Source organism: Heteronotia binoei, chromosome 17 (assembly GCF_032191835.1).
Source record: "Heteronotia binoei isolate CCM8104 ecotype False Entrance Well chromosome 17, APGP_CSIRO_Hbin_v1, whole genome shotgun sequence".
In the NCBI taxonomy this organism is placed as follows: domain Eukaryota; kingdom Metazoa; phylum Chordata; class Lepidosauria; order Squamata; family Gekkonidae; genus Heteronotia; species Heteronotia binoei.
In genome coordinates this window covers 18,371,478-18,386,315 of record NC_083239.1, presented here as the reverse complement: position 1 = coordinate 18,386,315, position 14,838 = coordinate 18,371,478, and the positions used below count along the sequence as shown (strand labels likewise).

General features: G+C 48.6%; 1 protein-coding gene across 1 annotated transcript in view; it reads left to right on the top strand.

Moving 5' to 3' along the window:
• Positions 1 to 14,838, top strand: part of COL16A1 (collagen type XVI alpha 1 chain) — a 259,550-nt gene that overhangs the window by 101,424 nt on the left and 143,288 nt on the right. Inside the window, exons 10-12 of the mRNA XM_060258217.1 lie at positions 628 to 663; positions 13,418 to 13,444; positions 14,636 to 14,698. Of these exons, the coding sequence (XP_060114200.1) occupies positions 628 to 663; positions 13,418 to 13,444; positions 14,636 to 14,698 (126 nt within the window). The remainder of the gene's footprint in view (positions 1 to 627; positions 664 to 13,417; positions 13,445 to 14,635; positions 14,699 to 14,838) is intronic.

The following is a 14,838-nucleotide window of genomic DNA, read 5'->3' as shown; positions in this document are numbered from 1 at the left end:
CTCCTACAAGAGCCATTCACAGAAGGAGCAGGATACAAATTAACAGAAATAAAATAAATAAATAAAAATAAGGCGGGACCTTGTGCTGCCCTGTTGAATTCTGCCCCTCCTTCCAGTGGCTTCCTCGGCTCTTGTGCTCTCTTTCCCCACTCTGGGTCTCTGGGCAACCTCTGTGGTGGAGGAGAAGAGCTTGCAAGCCTGCCTATTTCCACCTTCTTCCACGTTTCACACATGACAGAAATAGTCACCTACTTATGGGCCAGCACTTAGAGGCTGACTGAAATCTCAATGCTAAGCATTAAGTTCCTCCTAGATCTCCCAGAGCTGCACAATATGTGTGAAAGAGCCTCATGTGGTTCCTGAGCTACAGTTTGGCCACCCCTGGTATAGTCCAATCCTGTCTTGGAAGCCAAACAGGTTTAGTATTTGGATGGGATTCCATCAAGCAAGACTGCAGAGGAAGGCAATGGTAGACCACCTCTTCACTTCCTTTAAAAGCCCCTTGCTGGGATTGCTACAAGTTGGCTGTGACTTGAAACATACAAACTAACTATCTGAATTCATCTTGTAGCCTGAACTGGAAGAAATGTCCCTTTGTGGTTTTATAATTATCTCCTTCTTTTGCAGTGTCCCCCATGTCCCCAGGGGTTGCAACATGCAAATGTAAGTCCAGGTGCTGATTTTAATTATATTTAATTAATGGGCTTTGGGCAATATGGGCCAGTGCATTTCTTGAATGTTAGCTCAAGAGGGCAACTGGTGTACCTTACAGCTTCAGAAAGCAATCGAGATCCTTCTTAATACCCTTGCCTTCCATCTCCATCTCTCGCTGCCAGGAACTACACCTACAGGTAGACATTCCCTCGCTGATACTTTGGGACTTGGTTATGTGGTATTACAGGTGGGATCCATCACCAGTTCATTTGTAGTCTAATTAAAAGCTCTGTTAAGTCATGCAGGCAGGAATGTGATCCAAAATTGCCCCTGTGTGGGTTGAGAACAATAACAAACTAAGGAAGAAAAGTCAAGTGGAATAGTTCTGTCTTAGGACCAGTATCCATTTTGACAGCAGCCAAGAGATCAGGACTGGAACCTGTTTTCAATACTAGAACAGAGACTAGAAACATGAGAAGGAGTGACAGAGTTTAGAGAGGCTTTCAACATGTGCAAAGCACCTTTTACACACCACAGGGAACCATAGCAAGTTCCTGTGTTTACAAACAGCTGAAGGAATTCTGGGGTTGCCAGCTTTTTTGTTTGTTTTTGGGCAGGACTGCTGTGTTTTTAACAGCTTGATATGCAGAAATAACCCAGGTAAAGTAACACCCATCATTTCATCACCCTGACAGGAAAAGGTTCACCTGTTGATATTTTTGTTGTTGGGCTGTTGTTTAAGTCACAAGAGCAAGGCCTACAAAAACAGTGGCAACCTGACCGGGTATCCATTCTGAAGCAAGACACATCTCTATTTTTGGAGAGACAAAACAAATGTTGATGTCAGAGTTGGCTGAATGCTATGGGTCCACTTGGAAACACTGTCCCACACCTACCACATCTGGTACACTGCCATGACCATTTTCCAGTTGGGGCTCCTTCAGTTCCCACTACAGACAATGCTCAGTGCTCCAAATGAGAGAAGCAAATTCAAACTCCCAGCCATGAGTGATGTCTAGATCACCTGACTAAATCCCAACACACACAGGGCCTCTAATGGTACAGGGCTGTGTCTTTAGATCTCCCCCCCTTTGGCAGCTCTGCTATGCTGACTCAAAGGACTTTCCAGCAGCTGTAGAACTATTACCACAACAGGGGCCATTGATTCATACATTCATCTCAGCTATGGGTCCCTCCCCTGGAGTCTACATTTCCCTCCTTCCTCTCCTCTGCAGGTCCCTTTACCTGCAGTAGCCAGCTGGATTTCCCACCATTTCCCCCTTCCTTTTTGCTTTCTATAAGCAGCTGCCCCTTTATCCCCCCTCCCAATCCCCCAGTTTCTCCTATCACTTCTGGCATGCATCCAGTGGAACATCTGGCTCACTGAAGAAATATCTGATGGCTTCCAGATGTCAGCAAGGGTTCCTATAGCAACCTTTGGCACGTGGGTGAAAGGAGGAGGTGACGAGCTGGAATGGGGCAGGGAGAGGCCTGTGTCCTAGCTGCTCCTCTGCTATTTTCCCCTTTCTTGTTTACCCAGTGGCTGCTCAGCAAGGCTGAACACTGGAGCTGCCAAGCATTTGCACAGGAGTCTGTGGAAGAACTGGCATTTGGGAGGAAAGTCACAGATTGTTATCTGCAGGCCTTCTTTTTTAGCATTCAGCGGTGGGCTCTTCTGCTTGAGCCCTCAACTTGAACTGAGGGCAAAGCAGCTGGTGCATAAAATCTGGGATAATTTGTTCACAGCCGTGTGTATGGGGGCGGGGGGATGTTGCCCATGGCTTCTTGGTCAATTCAGTGTCTTGCATTCCATTAAGGGTAGAACCTGAGGTTCCCTCCCCCCTTTTAAAATAAGAATCATATAACAGTGGCTGTCTCCCTTAGGGCTTAGAGTATGATCCCTGTATCTTGATATGGACTCAGATAGCAAGGTTGAGAGGCCTGCACAGTCAATGACTCTCTGAATCAAACACAGCCCTCCAATTACACACCTCTGGCAAGGACTTGACATTCCCTGTTTTCCCATTTCCAAGTCAGAAGCTAAACTGGAGGTTTTTCAAGACCCCGGAGAACTGCCCTGCATGGCTTGCAAGCTGCATTCAGCTTCATGAGCCATGTGGTGAAAATCTAGCCAACAAATCAAGAAGACAGCCAGCATCCCAAACTCTGATTTCCTGTAGGCTAGTTCTTAGGGTTGCCAAGTCCAATTAAAGAAAAATCTGGGGACTTTGGGGGCGGAGCCAGGAGACTTTGGGGGTGGGCCCAGGAGACATTGGGGGTGGAGCCAGGAACAAGGATGTGACCAGCATAATTGAACTCCAAGGGAGTTCTGGCCATCACATTTAAAGGGACAGCTCACCTTTTTAAATGCCTTTCTTCCATAGGAAATAATTAAGGATAGGGGCACTGTCTTTTGGGGCTCATATAATTGGACTCTCTGGTCCAATCGTTTTGAAACTTGGGGGGTATTTTGGGGAGAGGCACTAGATGCTATACTAAAAATCTGGTGCCTCTACCTCAAAAAATTGCCCCCCCAGAGCCCCCAATACCCATGGATCAATTCCCTATTATTCCCTATGGGAATTGTTCTCCATAGGGAATAATAGAGTGCCTAGTAGACATTTCCCTCCCCCCCACGCTTTCTAAAGGGGGGGAAGGGCCTCCATACCAGGGAATCCCCCTCCCTGCCCCCTCCCTCTCTCACACACACAAATACTTACCGGGTCTTCTTCCCTCTGCCTGCTGTGAAAACTAAAGCAAAGAAAGGGAGGGGCCGTTCTCCGAAGCGAAGCCCTTCCTGTTTCCTCCTTCCTGCCCAGCGTTAAAGGAGCAGGCATTTTACAAACTGCTCAGGAGCTAACAGCATGAAGCCTACAGGTATGTTCTCCCCCCCTCTCCCCCCACCCCCCACTTCCCAATTTTTGGAGAGCGGGAGATAAAGCTGGGAACCCAGAAGTCTCCCGCCAGAGCGGGAGGTTTGGGAAGCCTACTAGTTCTACATATCTGAGCAGCAGTGTGTTTATACTTTGCATTTTTTTTACTAGTTACACAAATCAGTTCTGTCATTTTTTACCAATTACTTTTCTGTGAACAAGGGAATGAACTCTGCACATGCACACAGGCAGCCATTTTTTATTATTTTGATTGTTTCTACCAATTACTTTTCTGTGAACAAGGGAATGAACTCTGCACATCCATGCAGGCAGCCATTTTTTACTTGTTTTCTGTGGCTAAGCCACAGTATTAAAAGCAGGCTGGACAGGCATGCTGATTTCCTGCCTGCCTTGAGAAACTGACACACAGGAGGAAAAATGGCCAGAAAATTGATTCCGTCATGACATTCTGGGGATTTCCTCATGTCTCTGTGGTCTTTTGTCATAAAGATCAGGGGAAATTAATAGGCTACCACCTGAAAGTGAGGTCCAATCATCCCCAAACTCAATCTTGAGGCAACAGCCTCAAAATCTGGCATGGCAACACTCTCCCAATAATTTCTAGAAGCCCAAACGGATGTAATATTTCACTTTGGTCTGAAGTGCCCCAGTCCTTCAGGACTTCCAATAATGGTTTTTTCATCAGTTGAACACATGCACAGGTTCTGAACGAAAGGGTTGCTTGCTGGAGTTTCAACCTGGGTCCAGACTAGGGCTGCCAACACCAGCTTGGGAAGTTCCTGGAGATTTGCGGGCAGTGCCTTGGAAGAGCAGAGTAGGGAGGAAGCTTGAGGAAGCTTCAGCAGGGCCAGTGCTTTTTTTGAGCAGGAACGCACAGTAAGGCGGTTCCGACTGGCTTGGTGTCAGGGGGTGTGGCCTAGTTCACAAATGAATTCTGCTGGACATTTTCTAAAAAAAAAAGCCCTGTGTGAAACAATGGTGACATCAGGGGGTGTGGCCTAATATGCAAATGATTCCTGCTGGGCTTTTTCTACCAAAAAAGCCCTGAGCAAGGGATATGATTCAGCATCCTGCAGTGACACTTCCAGATCAACGTTCATGGCCCCCAACTCCTCCCTTTCCAGTTAGGTGCCTTCCTCTGGCCAATATGGTGGGCACTACATAAGACAAGCCAGGAGGGTGCATAATACCAATAGACTAGAGTTGGTTATATGACACTCACAGCATGACTCCATAAAACCTTCCAGATCACACCTGCTCAGTTATGTTGCTTATCTATGACAGGACTTCTCAATGCTAATTTTTTTCAACATTTCTACGGAATGCTCTGGAAAGTCTCTGGAAAAGGAAGCTCCACCTAAGACTCTGGTGTTAATAACTACCCCTTGTTAAAAGAATTCCCAGGGGTAAAAACATGGGGGGCAATGCTGCAGCAAAAAAAATTCCCACCATTTACCCACCATCACCCTACTAAGCCACTATGGTTATAATATAGTGGGTTCAATGCATGGAAGAGATGAGGTAGCAGTGATCACAGCTCTGTTTATTAGTTACAACACAGTAACAAGTAAACTAGAAGCCTGGCTAACTGGGCCAACGAGGCCAACTACATACAGTTCAAGGTTCCCGTGCTAGGATGCCACTGGATCATTCAAACCAGCAGGGAGACCGTGATTGGAGCAGAGCAGTAGAGATTTGGATTCTACTGCCCATTTTTCCTGCGTCCCCAAGCTTGGTCCTACAGGCTCCAATAAGGCAGGTATGAACACTTGTAATAGTATCATTAGTCTGCATAGACAACAATGGTCTTTACCAATTGGTGAAATTCCTAGAGCATCAGTGTGTGGAGGCCCTTATTGTCAAGTCGATGGATTCAATAACAAGGCTTTGTTGATAACAAAGTAGCTAGTTCATTGATATCATAGTTCTCGACTACAAGGAGATTGAAAGACTAAAGATCATACAGTAGAATGCAATCATATAAGGTACACTTCAAAGGGATTCTTGAGGGAGGGGTACTATGCAGGGCACATTCACACATTGATGTTACAATTTCGTTTTCAGGCCTGCTTTGGCCTTGAGCGTCTCCTCCTCCGATGCCCGACCTGAGAAGGCTCTATAATCTCTTTCACATATTCCCATTTCAAAGCACAACTACATAACAAAGGAAAGGAGGGGGGTGAGGAGAGTTCAGGCTAGCAGCATTGGCATACAGTATGGCTTTTACCCAGGATGCTTCTCTCCTGAACCAAAGATTGAGTGCAGGCTTGACCAGAGTTAAAGCAGACTTGACATACTGCCCCCCCTAAGCCCCCTCCACAGCCTGAGGCAGTGGAAGAGGCTGGTTGGTCTTAGAGTCCCGGATTTCTTGGCTTGAAAGGCTTTGTTTCTCTCTCTGAGTTGGGAGGGATCCTGGTGACTGAGGATGCCAACTCAAAGAACCGGGTTCTCTACGGAGCAGGCTGCAATGAAATACAGGGTGTATTTTACCAAGGGCAGGTGGCAGGTCCAACTCTACGGTCACTGGATTAATAACCCTATTGATTCTGAAGGGCCCCAGGAATTTATAGGCCAATTTCCTGGAAGGTTGTGAGAGAGGTAGGTTCTTGGTTGACAGAAACACAGAGTCCCCGACTTTGAAATCCCAAGCGGGGGCATGGGACTTGTCATAGTATTTTTTATAAGTCTCCTTTGAAGCCTCCAGGTTCTCCTGGATGGCCGGCCAGCTCTGGCTCGGCCCCTGCCACCATTGTTCAAACGCTGAGGGGGTCCCCTGGCCTTCCCCTCCCGGCAGTAAGGGGATGGGCTTCCCTTCATACCCAAACACAGTAGAGAAAGGGGAGGCCTTGGTGGAGCTATGTACACTATTGTTGTAACCATATTCAGCAAAGGGGAGGAGGTCAGCCCAGTCGGACTGGCGCTGATTAATGAAACATCTTAAGTATTGCTCCAGCACCCCGTTCACCCTCTCCGTCCATCTGGGGGTGGTAGGCTGAGCTCAAACCCATCCCCACCAGCTTGCAGAACTCCCACCAGAAGGTGGCAACGAACTGCGGCCTGCGGTCGCTAATGACCTTGTCAGGGAGTGAGTGTAGTTTTACCACGTCATCAAAGAACAGGGCCGCTAATTTCTTGGCCGTGGGTAGTTGGGCACACGGGATGAAGTGGGCTTGCTTTGAGAACGTGTCGACCACCACTAATATTACTGTTTTCCCTCAGGAAGGGGGTAGTTCCACTATGAAGTCCATGGACACTACCGTTGGGCCGTTTCTATCGGGTGCAGGAGTCCCGGAGGCTTCCCCCCACCTTCGCTTGGCCATGACACACACTGGGCAGTTAGTCATGAATTCCGACACGTCCTTCCTTAGGGACAGCCACCAGAATTGCCACTTGACTAGGTGTAGGGTTTTCACGTAACCACAGTGCCCGGCTGGCTTGGACGAGTGGCAGAGCTGCAGGATCTCCCTTCGCAGCCCCTCAGGGATGTAGAGCTTTCCCCCCTTGTACCAGAGTCCGTCCTTCCCCTTCAGCACTCCCTCTGGCTGGATTCCCCCTTCCCTCTCCGTTTCCAGGGCAATCCGTTTGCGGCTAATCCCTTCCAGCTCCCTCCTCTTCTGCGATCGGGTGGTGACCATGGCCTCCACTTGGGACGGCGGAATTAAACAGTCTACCACCTCTTCCCTCTGGCTCTCGTGTTGCGGGAGCCAAGAAAGAGCATCGGCCAGAAAATTCCTGGTCCCCGGGATGTGCCTCAGGGTAAAATCGAATTTGGAAAAGAAGCCCGCCCACCGAATTTGTTTTTCGTTCAGTTTTCTTTTTCCCATCAGGGTTTCGAGGTTTTTGTGGTCCGTCCAAATTTCGAACGGCAGCTTAGCTCCCTCGAGCCAAGACCTCAAGGTTTTCAGGGCAAACATGACCATAAAAGCTTCTTTATCCCACACTGACCAGTTTCTTTGTTCCCCCGAGAATTTTCGGGAGATGTAGGCGCAGGGTCACAATTTCCCCTCCCTATCTTTCTGAATGAGAATGGCTCCTACGGCCACGTCGGAGGCGTCGCATTGCACCACAAAGGCCCGTTGTTCGTCGGGGTGGTCCAAGACCGGTTCGCTAGTGAACAAACGCTTCAGGTGGTCAAAGGCTTCCTGGCACTTAGGTGTCCAGTGTAACTGGGCGCCCGGCCTTTTGGCCTCCGGCCCCTTCCCTTTGGTCTTTAGGAGCTCGGTCAGGGGCAGGGCGATTGGAGCGAACCCATCTATGAATGCCCTGTAGAAATTTGCAAACCCGAGGAAGGATTGGCGCTGTCTACGTGTCCTCGGGGGGCTCACTATAGCACCGCTTGTACCTTGGCTGGGTCCATTGCCAGCCCCTGCCCCGACACCCGTAACCCCAGGTAATCTAATTCAGTCCGGTGAAACTCGCATTTGGACAGTTTAGCATACAGTTGGTGTTCCAGCAGAGTGCTGAGCACTTCCCTCACCAACTTAATATGGGACTGCTCGTCCTGGGAGTAAATAATGATGTCATCCAGGTACACCACCACCCCCTTATACAAAAACTTTCTAAGCACATTGTTTATAAAGTTCATGAACACTCCGAGTGCCCCTTGCAACCCAAAAGGCATGACCAAGTATTCAAACTGTCCCATCGGGGTGTTGAACGCCGTTTTCCACTCATCCCCCTCCTTAATGCGCACTCGGAATTACGCGTCTCTCAAGTCCAATTTAGTGCTAATCTTCCTGCCAGAAACTGTGTTCAGCAGGTCCCGGATGAGGGGGATGGGGTAGGCGTTAGACATAGAAATCGCATTTATTCCGCGAAAATCCGTGCAAAGTCTAAGTGAGCCGTCCTTCTTCTTTCAGAAAAGCATTGGGGCGGTGTAGGGGGCCGTAGCTGGTCTAATGAACCCCCGTTCTAGATTCTGGTCTAAAAACTTGCGCAGTTCCTTTTTCTCTGCCCACCCCATCAGGTAGAGTTTGGGTTTTGGCAAGTTCTCTCCCGGGATCAGTTCTATGGCGCAGTCTGTGCTCCGATGGGGGGCAGTTGGTTAGCTTCCTGCTCACGAAAAACCCCCATCAGATCGTGGTATACGCTCGGGATGGGGTGTGCCTCCTCCACCGAAATGCACGCCCTCTCTTTGGCCACGGGAGCGCGCAGCCCCCACGCCATGTCCCATAGGTGGCTTTTGCATAGAGGGTCCAAGAACCGAATGGTTTGGGCCCTCCACCGGATGCTGGGCTCATGCTTTTCCAGCCAGCCCACCCCCAATACTACAGGGTAGAAGCACAAGGGAGCAATGACAAAAATTTCATGATTCCAATGTTCCTCGATCCCCATGGGGCAGGGCTGAGTTGCTAACGTACACGGCTCCCCGCACATCACGGACCCGTCCATTTGCTCAAACAGCATCGGGTGCGGTAGCTGTGAGCTCTCGAGCCCCAGTGCCTACACTACTTTGGGGGAAATTAATTCTCGGTTGCACCCTGAGTCCACTAGGGCCCGTATCTGCAGGAACCTTTTCAGTTTGGGGTTCAGCAACTTCACAGTTACAAAATATAAATGTCCCATTACTCTCACCGTCAGTGGTGCCTCTTCCCGCTCGACCTGCTGGTTGGCATCGTTCAGAGCAGGCCGGTCTTGTTTCCCGCCGGCTCTTCCGCCCAGGCGAGGTCAGCTAGTTCCGCTGACAGCAGCACCTCCTCATCCAGCAGCTCCTTGGTCACCACCGCGCTGCTCTTTGCCGCATCCTTAGGGCGGCCGGTCGTCTTCTTGGGCCCCGGGGTGCTTGGTTTGGGAACTGCCTGGGGTCTCGAGCAGCCGGGGGTTGGGAGCAATTAGAGGCGAGGTGGCCCGGGTCCCCGCACATGAAGCATCAGCGGGGCCCCACCGGCACCGCCGCCGCTGGCCTCTTGGTCTTCTGGGTCTCGTCTTTCCCTGGAGCCAGCGGCTTTAGGCTGGCTTTTGCCTGACTGGTGTTGGCGCTGCATCGCCACCCGCATCAGGTTGGTCTCTTCCTCCCCTGCCAGCTGGATCCAACCCACCAGGGTATCTGGACGGGCCTGGGTGAGCGCCCTGTCCAGGATGCTAGCGTTGAGCCCCGTGGTGAAGTGCTCAATCTTCATCAACTCGCTCCAGCCCCGGACCTTGGCCGCATTTGCCCAGAACTCGGCCACGTACTCGCGGATGGATTGGGCCCCCTGTTGCATGTTGCGGAGGGCCGCCAGCGTGCGGGCCTCCTGAAGGGGGTCTTCATACTGGGTCAGCAGAGCCTGCAGGAAGGTGTGCACATAGTCCAGGTCAGGGCTCATCGCCTCACACAGGCTCACGTACCATCGTTTGGCTGCCCCCCTTAACTTCGAACCCAGGTAGTCCACCCTGCTGAACTCGTTGGGGAAGGAGTTCCCCCAGTAGTACATGTAGCTGTTCGCTTGGATGGCAAAGTAGTTCACCTCCTCCGGGTCCCCATCGCGCCGGGGCTGGAGGGATTGTGGGAGCCGCGCCTCTTGCAGGGGCTGCCGCCTGTGCCGGTTGGCTCGGGTGGCCTCGGGTCATCGGTTGGACCGGTGGTGGTCTCCGGGACCCGGTCACCTTCAGCACTCTCCCCAATTGGGCTGTTAGGGTCTGCATCTCGTCTTTCAGACTCTGCATCGATCTGTCGACCTCCCGGCGCACCATCGAACGGAACATCTGGTAGTCCTCGTCATGCATGTCTTTCGGCCCTGGATCCCCTCCGCCAGCTTCTATGCACTCAGCACCCTCGCTGTCGTCCCCTGGCATTTGGACGACGATGATGCTGTCCACTTCCCCTGGCTCGATGGTGCCCGGGTTGGTGGCCTCTGTTTTGGCCATTCGGACCCTCTGAGTGTGGCGGGTCATGATTGCTTCCCAGCGGATCGGGGCCTCATCCATGGTAGTGGTTGAGGTCCGCAGTTGGTACTGCTAGGGCGTAATCACCAACTGGAACTGGGGAGGGGACGCCGCGGTTCTCCTGGAGTCAAGGATGTGCCACGGCGTCTCGGTCTCCCTCTCTTCGTTGGGAAGCTCTCCGTTGTCTGGAATCTTTTCTGCCATCAGGTTTTAAAGTTGCCGGAAAGGTTGAGCTTTGAAGGGGAGTCTTTCAAAATTTCAAGTCGGTGGATTCAATAACGAGGCTTTGTTGATAACAAAGTAGCTAGTTTATTGATATCATAGTTCTCGACTACAAGGAGATTGAAAGACTAAAGATCATACAGTAGAATGCAATCATATAAGGTACACTTCAAAGGGATTCTTGAGGGAGGGGTACTATGCAGGGCACATTCACACATTGATGTTACAATTTCGTTCTCAGGCCTGCTTTGGCCTTGAGCGTCTCCTCCTCCGATGCCCGGCCTGAGAAGGCTCTATAATCTCTTTCACATATTCCCATTTCAAAGCACAACTACATAACAAAGGAAAGGAGGGGGGTGAGGAGAGTTCAGGCTAGCAGCATTGGCATACAGTATGGCTTTTACCCAGGATGCTTCTCTCCTGAACCAAAGATTGAGTGCAGGCTTGACCAGAGTTAAAGCAGACTTGACACTTATTCTATGCTTAATTCTATTGCGGAGCTAGAAGCCTGTTCCCAGGTTGACACCTCCAGCTTGGAAAATGCCTGGAGATCTGTGGGTGGTGTTTAAGGGGAGCACAGCTTGGGAAAGAGAGGGATCTCAATAGGGATGTGATTCCGTTGTCCTATGATGGATGGCATATCCAGGTCAAAGGCCAGCTCTTCCAACTTCTGCCCATTCCTGTGAGGCCTCTTTATGCCTTTTTAAATTTGATTTCCCACCCCTGTTCCTTGTTTTCCCACCTTACATCACTGGCAGTCATCTGTAATCATGTGTTCCCTATATCATACTAACCCTTTGATCCTAATATTTGTACTGGTATAACGACTGGTATCCAATTATGTTCCCCTCAAACTACAAAACTCGCTTAAAATCCTCTTCAGGATTTTTTTAGTGTTAAGAAGAAAAATCCATTCCGAAGGCCCATAGGGGACACCAACCAATAACAGTCCCATCCCTCTCTTGATCCTCCACCAGCCTCTGATCTGTACTGCATTTATAGGCAATTATCACTCTCACCTAGTCTTTGGTATGCCATAGAGGAACTAAATCCTAGAACATCCATTTTCTGCAGATGCTCTAGGACGTCTCCTCCCTCAAAACCTGCCATTTTCTCCAGGAGAACTGATCCCTCCCTGCCACTGGTTACTAAGAAGTGATTGGACACTCTGCATGTGCTCAGAAGCACTTTCCCTCTTCCTATACATATTCCAGGAATGAGCACTGGTACTGAAAATTGATGAAACCTTGAAATGTGAGAGTGGCTGTCTCCACCACTGGAAGCTATAGAAATGCTATATATTTCCACCTTTGGGATCAACCAGACTTTGAATGGTTGCATCACCCATTGTAGTCCATTCCTGGGTCTGGTCTACTTGAAAGCCGAATATGAATATGACCTGGGACTTCCTCACCTAGGCCTGTCTGACAAACAGTGCGATTCTAAGCACAGTTAGGAAAAATGGAAAGGTCCCCTGTGCAGGCACCAGTCGTTTCTGACTCTGGGGTGCCATTGCTTTCACAACGTTTTCACAGTAGACTTTTTACGGGGTGGTTTGCCATTGCCTTCCCCAGTCATCTACACTTTTCCCCCAGCAAGCTGGGTACTCATTTTACCAACCTCGGAAGGATGGAAGGCCGAGTCAACCTTGAGCTGGCTACCTGAACCAGCTTTCACTGGGATCGAACTCAGGTCGTGAGTACAGCTTAGGTCTGCAGGAGTGCAGCTTTAACACTCTCCTTCTAAATCCATCATAGGATTGAACTGTAAATTAACCATTGCCTGCTCATTGGATTTCCACAGATTATTTCTTAATTTCTTATTTCCTATAAATGGTATGTAGAATTAGTGGCAGTAGAACCCAACTTAAAGTGTGTGTGTGGGGGGGTTAATGTATTAATTTACCCAGGTTGTAGTTGTCGACTGCAGTTTGGGATGAGTGCCCTTGCCTTCTGACAAATGGCTTCTTGTTTATAATTTAAATTGATGATATCACAAGAATTTGAAATAGTTTGAATTACATAGGAGTTCTTGCAATTTTAAAAAGTACTGAAACATACTTAATTTTTTTTAATTAAAAGATGTTTTAAAAAATGAATTACTGGTCAGAAATGTTAGTGCTCTCCTTTGATTTTTTTTTGAAGAATAATTCAAATGAGGAAGAAAGCATATCCTATTAGATCCATTACGATTATGAAAACAAAAACTAGAGTCACTTCTGATGCAAAAGAGATCTTGTCTTCAAGTGTTCTGTGGATGCTGCTTGCAGCTGGTGACCTGTCTGAGATCTGAGACGACAAGGGAAGCTTACCTGTCACTAAGAATTAGCCCCTGCATGGACCCCAGCTGCAGCCTCAGGCCCTCAGGAGCTGTTGGGTTCCTTCCATCTTTTCCGCCAGGTTCATGATATTTTGGCCGGTTATTCCACTGCCCAGCAACGTCTTTTATAGTTCCAGTCAGGGCATTTTCTTTCCTTGATAGCACTCCTAAATTTTCTTTCTGGCAACTTAACTCCCTTTCCTTTTTATCTTTCCCTGGAGAGAAGTGGGAAAGAGTTCCTCTCCATCTTCTTTATGGCATCCTGTTAGGTTTGAGGGCTGTTATGTCGCCTTTTAATCTTCTTTTTCCCTGGGCTAAAGTTTCACAGCCCCTTATAGTGTAAACATTTCATCAGCCTGAATGCTCTGTTCTCAGCCTTTTCTGGTTCCCGATTTTACTTCAGAGTATAGAGGAGTACTTAAGGCCTTGATCAAATAGCTGTTTTTTAATCTTTGTTTCCTCAGGCCACGTTGGGTTCTCCTGGCTTAAAGGTAAGTCTTAGATCTCTGTAGTGGATAAAACACACTCTGACCTCAACTGCTTGCCTGACCCCCACTTCCAATTAGGCTCCACTGTCCTGAGCTTGTGCAGTCAACTCCCCATCAAATTACCTATCTGGCGTGCAGTCACTAACTGAGCCAAATATGGCTGCTTCTATTTTGTATTTCTGTTAAGTCTTTCTTTGGCTTACAGTTGTCAAAGAAAGAAGAAGCCAATTACACTATAAAAAACACTTTTGTTACATTATCCAGAATGTTCCTTAGATGTAAGGCATTGACATATTGATTCCAGACATCAGCAGTGCTGTGGGAACTCTGGTCTGACTTCTATAATATCTCATGTAGTGAAATCCGTGGCTGCATCTGATAATTTTAAGATGGGGCAGTTGGTGTGTGTCATTTGGCAGGCCTGTGAAGGAAGGCCAGTTTCTTTTTGTTAGAATCGCTGCTTAAACCTGCTAGTAATGTTTAGACTCGAGATCTGCAGCCAAGATTTTGGATGATCAGTAACCAGATGCTGAACATCCTCTCCACAGACAACAGATTGCAGAAGAGGATCCTTCTGCCATTCTGTCTGTATCACCCATCTTTCTCCTACCTGTAACCCTGACCCCTAATCCTCAATCCCAAATTCCTGCGATCAGTTTACCCACCTGCACAAATGTTCTTTTCCTTTATCTTTTATTGTCCGACATCCCAGTTCAGCTGTTGCTCTCTCCTGTTTCTCTTCCTACTTGGATGTACGAATGTGGAGGATGAGTTAGGATGATGTCCATATTTATATATAAATGAAGTAAATAAATAAATTACACAAATAGAGAAGAGTGTCCATATTTGTAGGATTTCTGTAGAAGTATATGTTAAGATATGTTTGTGCATACAAGTGATATCAGCAGAACGCTTTGTTTGGCTTCACCACATGTGGGACTGTCTTTGCTTTGGTCAAGAGCAGGGCTTTTTTTGTAGCAGGAACTTTTTTGCAGATTAGGCCCCACATCCCTGATGTAGCCAATCCTCCAAGAGTTTACAGGGCTGTTAGTACAGGGCCTACTGTAAACTACATCAAGGGTGTGTCGCCTAATATGCAAAGGTGTTCCTGTTACAAAAAAAAAGCCCTGGTGAAGAGTATTTTTCTGCATTCTGCTGCTACTGGCATGAAGATAGTTCATCTCTCTTGCACAGGGTGGAAAAGGTGAGCGTGGACCTCCTGGGGCATATGGGCCCAAAGGAGAGAAAGGTGACCGGGTGAGTACTTTTCTTAATTGCTACCTAGGGTTGCTAGGCCTCTAACCATAGCCTCTGAGAGATTTCTGGGGCAAGGCCTGGGAAGGGTTGCATATGACCTGGAAGTTACATCACTTCCAGGCAATGCTCTAGGAATCTCC